This window comes from Hippocampus comes, unplaced genomic scaffold (assembly GCF_001891065.2).
Source record: "Hippocampus comes isolate QL1 unplaced genomic scaffold, H_comes_QL1_v1.1 scaffold122, whole genome shotgun sequence".
NCBI lineage: Eukaryota > Metazoa > Chordata > Actinopteri > Syngnathiformes > Syngnathidae > Hippocampus > Hippocampus comes.
The window spans coordinates 3,878,015-3,886,069 of record NW_017842059.1 but is presented as its reverse complement, the minus strand read 5'-3'; the positions used below and the strand labels follow the sequence as shown (position 1 = coordinate 3,886,069).

Below are 8,055 nucleotides of genomic sequence, written 5' to 3'. Positions count from 1 at the left end.
GGGGTGCAAGAACTACTACAGTAGGTTGAGACCAAGAGAACTACTTTTAGGTTGAAGGTTTGTGCCAGGATTGAGCCTAACATTTAGGCAACTGTATCATGTAACCGCAGTCCATCCCAAAGTGGGTGCTCTAAAAATCACGTTGTGAAATTATGATCAGAACAACAACAAGCCAGGCTGACTCCACAGCTGCAAACAGTGTTCCAAAGCAAGTAAGGGACTTGGGCACGACGCAGTGCCAAGGAACACCATTAGCTGCAACCTAAAAAATGTTGTTTATGCCTTGAAATGTCTGGCTACTTTAAAAGCAAGTACACAACAGCAATATGATTCCAGTTGCTTTTGACTCCCAAATAGCATTGTGGAGAGGGGAAGATGCTCGTTTGTGCTGCACAAAGATATGACAAATGAGAGGAAAAACTTGCCACACAGAGCTGCCACTGCAATGCTGACAGACTGCTGCCTAATATAGACGAGGTCAAACAAAAGCACAAGGCCTGTCATACTTGGCCATTGGAACTATTTCAAATAGCAGACGCCTTAGCAAAATGAAGCAACAATATTTTTGCACCGACACCCGAGGGAGCATCGGGTCGCACGACTCGACTTGAAGGCCAGAAGTGGACAGCACTGTCGGCATATTAGTTTACTGGCAGCTATTTGACATACCTGTCAGAAGCAAATGTTTGGGTAGTTTATGACGGGAATACTTCTTCAGGGTCACTGGTGTTGTAATGTACAGTATTTCTGCAGTTGGGAGAAGTCTCGTTTTTCAATGTTTTCATTCTATTTTATAACAAATCCATCCAAAATTCGAACCACTTTATATTCACGAGGGTCACGGGCATGATGGAGTCATCCCAGCTGTCTTCGGCCAACAGGCGGGGTATACCCTGAACTGGTTGCCAGCCAATCGCAGGGCCACACTTAGACGAACAACCATCCGCGCTCACACTCACACCTAGGGACAATTTCGAGCGTTCAATCAACCTACCATTTTCAGAATGTGGGGGGAAACAGAGTCGGCGGAGAAAACTCCACACAGGAAGGCCGAGTCCCGATTTGAACCTACGACCTCTGCACTGTGAGGCGGACGTGCTAACCAGTCGACCCCCGTGCCAGCCTTTCATAACAACTCAAAAATAGAACATCATCAAAACATTTCAAAAATGGAATCAAGCTCCTCTAAAATGGCTTAACTTTGGAAAAACATTGGAGGGCCCAGTTATTCCATTTTCATCAACTGTAAAAATTGCCTCCCAGGTGCAATGTCAAAATCTTCACGTATTTATGTTAAGTCTTGAGAATTGTTGTACTGTGTTTTTAAACGTACGCTACATTTGCTGAGGTTTTTATCTCTGGCTCAAACCATCCTCCCATTGAGGAGAATGGCTGGAGTCCGTTTTTTTTCCCTCTTCTTCCAGACTGTTTCCTTTCACATCTAAGATATCGAGGCGCTTAACAGTGACCCATCAAGCTTCTTGTTCTGCCCGCCCCCCTCCCGCCCCCCGCCTCCCCTTCCTGCTGGTTATTGCTGTCTTGTCTTTGTTCCTCTGAACGGGTTGAAACTGGGAAGTAAATTCCTTCTGTGTTTCTTGCATACTTGGCCAATAAATCAGATTTTGATTCTGATGTCTCTTTGGCTCATGAACATCTTCCCTCTCTGTGGAATCTCCACTAGCAAAAACGTGTCTTCATATCCCAAACTGGCAAAGTCTACCATCTGAGTTCTAATATGGCTTGCAGCATTTCTTTCTGAAAAAAAAAACAACTTTAAAAAGCACCTATATAAGTGAAGAGTGATCCAACATAAAAGTTAAGTCTCAACCAGTGGTGGCCAACCCGCGGCTCGCGAGCCGCAGCGGCGCTAAGAGCTAAGCTAGTCGGCGAATTACCTCTGATTTTAAGGCAGGGGTGCCCAATACGTCGATGAGAATCGACCGGGAGCCAGCGAACTGGTCCCAAGTCAACCGCAAGGGGTGGGAGGAGGAAATGGGTGGGGAAAAAAAAGATTCTTTTGTTTGTATCTTTAGCTTTCATTCATTTTCGGCCCATTCCGACTGTTGCTCATCATGGTGTGTGTGCATATGTGCGCGAGTGCACTGGTGGGCACCCGCGTGAGTGCGTGCGTCCGTGCGTGTGTGTGTGTGTGTGTGGGGGGGGGTAATGATGTGAGGAAGGGTATGATGTGGCTCTTTGCAGTAACACAGTAAAAAAATTGTCTCTTCGTCTCTGACTGGTTGGCCACCCCTGGACTAAATACCAGCTGGAATCCGCTATAGCAGGGAAGGGAAAAAAAAACAAAAAAAACTCTTGTTGTGACGAATGGCGGATGATGGTTTACCGTTCAGGTGTTTTGTTTTGTTATTTTGGCCATCTTTCGATGGGAATTTTCATGCACATGAAAAAAAAAGAAAAACCATAGTGGGTGGTTATTATATATATTTTTTTAGTTGGAGTGGACCTTTTATATACAGTACACATTTGACAATTAATATCTAACAGAATACTCTTCTGTACATTGATTCAATTTAAAAACATGCATATACGCATATTTTGTCCTTATTGAAATAGCATTTTTATCATATGTGTGTTTAGGAAGTTGGCGGTCCTCTTTGGTAGCCCAATTGTGGAACCTTCCAACATTTAAGTTGCTCATGCCAGCTCTTTTAAGTGTGTACTGCTCTCGTATCATGCTGTTAATCTCTAAAAAAGTAACCATAACCACAAGCCATTAACATTTATGTCCATATGTATAATAAGCATGACCCTTAATACGTTTTGCTTAAAGTGCTTAACCTTAATTGCAACGTGGAAGTTGCTATTAATGTAGCAGATGACCAGTTTAAATCATTACCGGTACATAAATATATGTAAATATGATCCCTGTGAGTTATGACTGTAATCAACGTTCCAGTATTTTAATATACTTTCACCTTGAAATTCTGTTGGTTTTTTTTGTTTTGTTTTTTTTTTAAATCCAATTTACTAGCCAAAAATCAAGCAAGAGGACCACTTTAGCTCATAGCTTTTCTTGCTGTCATCAATTGAATTTTCCTTGCTGTGGCATTTTGGGGGATTTACTGGAACTGTGATGTCAAAGATTAGGCGATTTATCAATGCCATTAAATTGTATGTAAAAAATATATATAATAATACAGACACTATTTTATTCATTTGGCTCATCCAATTCAATTAATCTACATGCTGGTAAAGACTCATTTGTCTATTCTACAGTATAATTATAAAATCTGCTTGTTACTAAGTTTGTTTATTGTCTTGATAGCGGCACTTCAACATGCCGATATTCACATTACCTGTTAATAAGGGTTCCAAAGAGCAGCCTGATGGTCCTTTGAATGTTCTCAGTGCACAGCCAGCTCCACTGCTCTCTCATGAGCAGACACATGATGTTCAAAGCAACATCCGCCAGTGCCATCTCAGCTGCACCTGTGCCCGCTGCATAGATATCATATTGTCACCTTCCGAAAATAATGGCCCTTTTTCCCCCAGAAAACACAAACAACTGAACAAAATACAGATCACATCATATTTATTTAGGATTTCACACAACTGACTACCGGTACTCTGTTTAACGAAGGAGGGAGACGATTTTAGCATAGGTGGCCAGCACCATGAGATGTTGAAGGCAATAAAATATTTCGCATTAAAATATGACTCAGGCCATTATTTTAAGGTGGTGATGATGATGTATAGCATTATTAGTATTATTGCGGTCAAATATAAAAATACTGCTCCAGATATTGAGCATGCCATTAAAACTTAGTATGTACTGTTCAGTGGAGCCATGGTTTCTCCACTTCATCTATTTGCTAATACTGCCCTCATGTGCACAAATTCCAAGACTGCATCTCTTTAAGGTTTATCTACTGAATGTGTGGCACAACTGAGGGATCTGTTGTAATCTGCTCTGGAATAATCTATATCAGGGGTGGCCAAGTCCAGTCCTCGTGAGCCCCCATCCAGCCAGTCCACATTTATTCTCCTAGCTAATTTGGGCTTCATTTGTCAATATAGACCGGGGTTACCAAAGTCCGGTCCACAAGATTCCCTTTCCAACCTTTTTTAGAGGTCTCCCTCTTCCAACAACCTCATTAAAATGATCAGCATCATTATCAGGATTCTCAGAGCTTACTGATCATTTGAATCTGGTGTGTTGGAAGGGGGAGACCTCTAAAAAAGGTTGGAAAGGGAATCTTGTGGACCGGACTTTGGTAACCCCGGTCTATATTGACAAATGAAGCCCAAATTAGCTAGGAGAATAAATGTGGACTGGCATGTGCCTATTAGAGTCCTATTGTGGTCCATTTTATGCATGGTTAACTTGTCTGAAGTCTTTCTGATAACAACAAACACGCCTTACCATGTCCTAGTATTTGCTTTCTGACGGCAGAGTCATGCTGGCAATTTCCGTCTTGTGTAACAATCGTCTCGTTCCCGCACTTTGGCAGTGATGTGAGGGACAGATTCTCTTCTTTATCGATAAAATTTTGCAGGTCCTCCAAAGACATTCCATTAAACACCTGTGAGTGTACAGCAAAGAAAGACAAAAACGTTACCAAAGACCAAACAGGTTTTATGGTGTACCAAAACAATGAAACGCCATTGTGGACCAGTCAGAATGAATCAATAACTTACTGTATGAGTTTGGTCCGAGCTAAACAAGACAGTTGGTCTGACATCTGAGCCATTCATAAATGGGATGCTTTTGCTGGAGAATTTCAGGCGTGACCTGAGAGAAGGGGGAAAGAAAATCTTTTGTCTTCATGTTTAAAATGTCACAAAACAGCTAATAGTAAATTAATCCAACGTAAATATAATTTTGACAGTGTCATGAAAATAAAAAGTGAAGTCCAGTTCACATCTTCGAATGAACATTGGACGACTTTAACCTTTTCATGCAGAAATTATAACAACCTATTTCGGGATTTTTTTTCTCAAGTGTTTTAATTAGTCTTTGGGCATGGAAAAAATAATAATGGCAAGCGGATGGCAACACACATAAGCGTCCATTGTAGTGGTCGATTCACAACCGTGACATTAAGGTTCATGAATATAAAAAGAAAACAACATGTGAATAGCTGTCCACTCTAGTAACCGCTGTCCCCGAAAAGGTTAAATATGTAGTGCATGTGGCGGTATGTGCAGACTTGATATAATGTGAGTAGATAACACCAATCCTCAGACATAAAAATAGACGCTCAAACAAGAGCAGACTGACAAATCTCTGTCTTCTCATTATAGATCAGACTGACAAATCTCTGTCTTCTCATTACTTTTTCTGTTCATGGCTTTGTCTCTAACTGATGGAGAGGAATAACTCACTTGTGGCCAGGAAGCCACATCTTTAGGATCAAATCCCTTCAAAAATGGGGGTTACTATCATTTGCCATGAAAACGTTTACCATATTTTCTCAGTGCAAAATAACATTTGGGTTATTGCTTGACTCTCACCATACAGACAGTCAAATAAATGACCTGTTGAATTACCCCTTGAGAGATTATAAATAATACATTACATCGAAAAATCAGACGAATTCAAAAATATGTTCTTCAATCCTCAGCAGTGCAAGGAGGCGGCAAATCTTATGGTACACTTCTCTCAAAAGTGACATTTGTTACGTTGTAGGTCTTAGCGTTCACATCGCAATCACATACCTGCTCTTTTTGTCGGTATCAATTTTGCCACCGTCCATCTCGCCCTCATTTTCATCAGTTGGGCTCTGAGGCTCTGAACGAGGAAAGGCTGTCTTCAGAGTGTCCACTATTGCATTCACCACAATCTGCGTAAGTATACAATCTTAAAAATTAACAAACGTTGTAGCGTGTGCATTCATCCAGCTCTTGATATTGCATTTATGACAATTCACTCGAGTGACAATTACCGTATTGGCCCGAATATAAGACGGCCCTGATTATAAGACGACCCCCTCTTTTTCAAGACTCAAGTTTGAAAAAAGACTTTTTGAACACCAAATTAATTTTTATACAGAAAATAATTACAGTACATCTGAAACAAATGATTATAACAATATATTTGAGACAAAAAGCATGTTATTTTGCCTCATTCAAATCTTAATATCTGAACATTTAAATATGTAAACTAAAGTGTAAATTACATCATAACTTCTCCTCAGCTGCCGGTTGACCTGGCTGATCTTCGACCCACTTTTCTCCAGATTGTCACTATGTTTCTCTATTTTCTGTTATCTCTTCTATTATTTTTTTCTCTTTTCTCTCTTACCGCTACTTTTTATTTTTCTTCTTCATGCTACCGCTATTTTTATTTTTATTCTTCGTGACAGGGGTCACGTGGCCTGTGGAGTCGAGTTCAGCATTCGCTTCAATGATATCTGGCGCCATCTAGCGTCGTGAATGGGTATAATGTCTAGACCCCGAATATAAGATGACCCCACTTTTTCAGTCTTATTTCAATGCAAAAATCACCATCTTATATTCGGGCCAATACGGTATTTTAATGGCAAAAAGGCAAAATAAGGCACTTTAATAGCATTTGTCTCATCATGCGGCCATAACAACTACTGTTCAGTCTTGTGCATCTATGTCTAGCCAGACTACAGAACATGATATAATAATAAAAATAATAATAATAATAATAATAATAATAATAATAATAATAATAATAATAATAATATCAAAAAAAGTTAAATGAGTGCAGAGTCTGTATTATTCATAGTGTGAATATCAACTCTTCAGGTATGGCCACTGCAATGAAATGACCACCAACAAACCTTGTCAATGCGTGAAACAATAAAAGGTTTCTTGACAAAGGCAATCCGGGCATCTGTATTAAGAGCCAGAAACTCCTGCATCTGTTCACTGTTGGCTATTTCAGGAATCGCACAAAGATGCTGGGGGAAATTTGAAAACAGGTGTTAATGATGAAATACCAGTCGTCATTACATTGTGCCCCAAAATACTTTTGGATTTTAATCAAATCAAACTGTATTACAGACCTTTAGAAATGTCTCCAGCATTCCTTTCCTGGCCTCGATCTTGTCACTGTCCATGTTTCCAAAGGGCATGTCTGGGAATATTTTCTTTGGGCCTTTTACACCTTCAAAAGGTAATAGGACAATTTGGAAGTGATTTATACATGCCGACACCATTATCATATTTGCATGGTATTTGGAAAGCCGCTGTGCATGTGCACAAACATTTTTAACAACAGCCATTTTCTTCAAAATAGAAGACGCTTCCTAACCAACCTTTGATGAGTTTCTTTAATTCTGTTCTTTCTTCCACGCGCGCTTGTAGGTTAAGAAATTCGCTGTATCGTCTGTTGACCATGTGGTAGGCCACTGGGTGAACGGAAGATGGACTTTCAAAACCTGGGTGTGGCGTGTCCCCGTCCTCCGAGCATGGATGGCCGCGCCCTGGGTTCTCACAACCCATTGCCGTCTCATACTGAAAGACAAACAGAGCTCAGCATCAACTTGTTTCACACTGTTTGGTCAATGTTCCTCCACATAAGTCACCACAAAAACAGACGATGAGAAGGCAATTTGTATACTGTACATTCTGCCCAACTTGTTCAAGCAGCTTATGATCACAAACAAGATGAGGCAGCCCCTTTTGTGATACTGTGGTGTGCAGCTCATAGTATTGAGGTTTTAAGATGCTTGCTATCCATCTTGTTTATTGCAATTCAGCTACCATTACTTTGTATATATTTTGATAGTCTTTTCAGAAAGCTTCTCACAAGAAAAAAGAAAAAAATTCTATCTATATAGATATTTGTTTCTTTTTTTCGGATGTCTTTTCAATTTTTTTATCTGTAAAAAAAGTTTAAGATAGCTAATAAATTCAGTTCCACTTCACAATGGTGTTCCACCTGGTGTTGATTCTTCACGAAAAAACCCCAATTTGATATCATTATTTGAACCTAAATGTAGCAAAAGGTCAAAAGTTCAAGTGGGGGTGCTAATACTTTTGCAAGGCACCATACATACATTCAGTGTGTGTGTGTGTGTGTGTGTGTGTGTGTGTGTGTGTGTGTGTGTGTGTGTGTGT

The 8,055-nt window shown here is 40.1% G+C and overlaps 1 protein-coding gene across 2 annotated transcripts in view; it reads right to left on the bottom strand.

Moving 5' to 3' along the window:
- Window positions 1-8,055, bottom strand: part of snx19b (sorting nexin 19b) — a 27,000-nt gene that overhangs the window by 12,782 nt on the left and 6,163 nt on the right. The window contains exons 5-11 of one of the 2 annotated variants that reach the window (XM_019861469.1): window positions 7,251-7,449; window positions 6,999-7,099; window positions 6,774-6,893; window positions 5,680-5,804; window positions 4,660-4,753; window positions 4,385-4,544; window positions 3,318-3,459 (exon numbers count right to left, since the gene is read on the bottom strand). In XM_019861469.1, the coding sequence (XP_019717028.1) occupies window positions 3,318-3,459; window positions 4,385-4,544; window positions 4,660-4,753; window positions 5,680-5,804; window positions 6,774-6,893; window positions 6,999-7,099; window positions 7,251-7,449 (941 nt within the window). The remainder of the gene's footprint in view (window positions 1-3,317; window positions 3,460-4,384; window positions 4,545-4,659; window positions 4,754-5,679; window positions 5,805-6,773; window positions 6,894-6,998; window positions 7,100-7,250; window positions 7,450-8,055) is intronic. The other variant, XM_019861470.1, reaches the window with a different exon arrangement.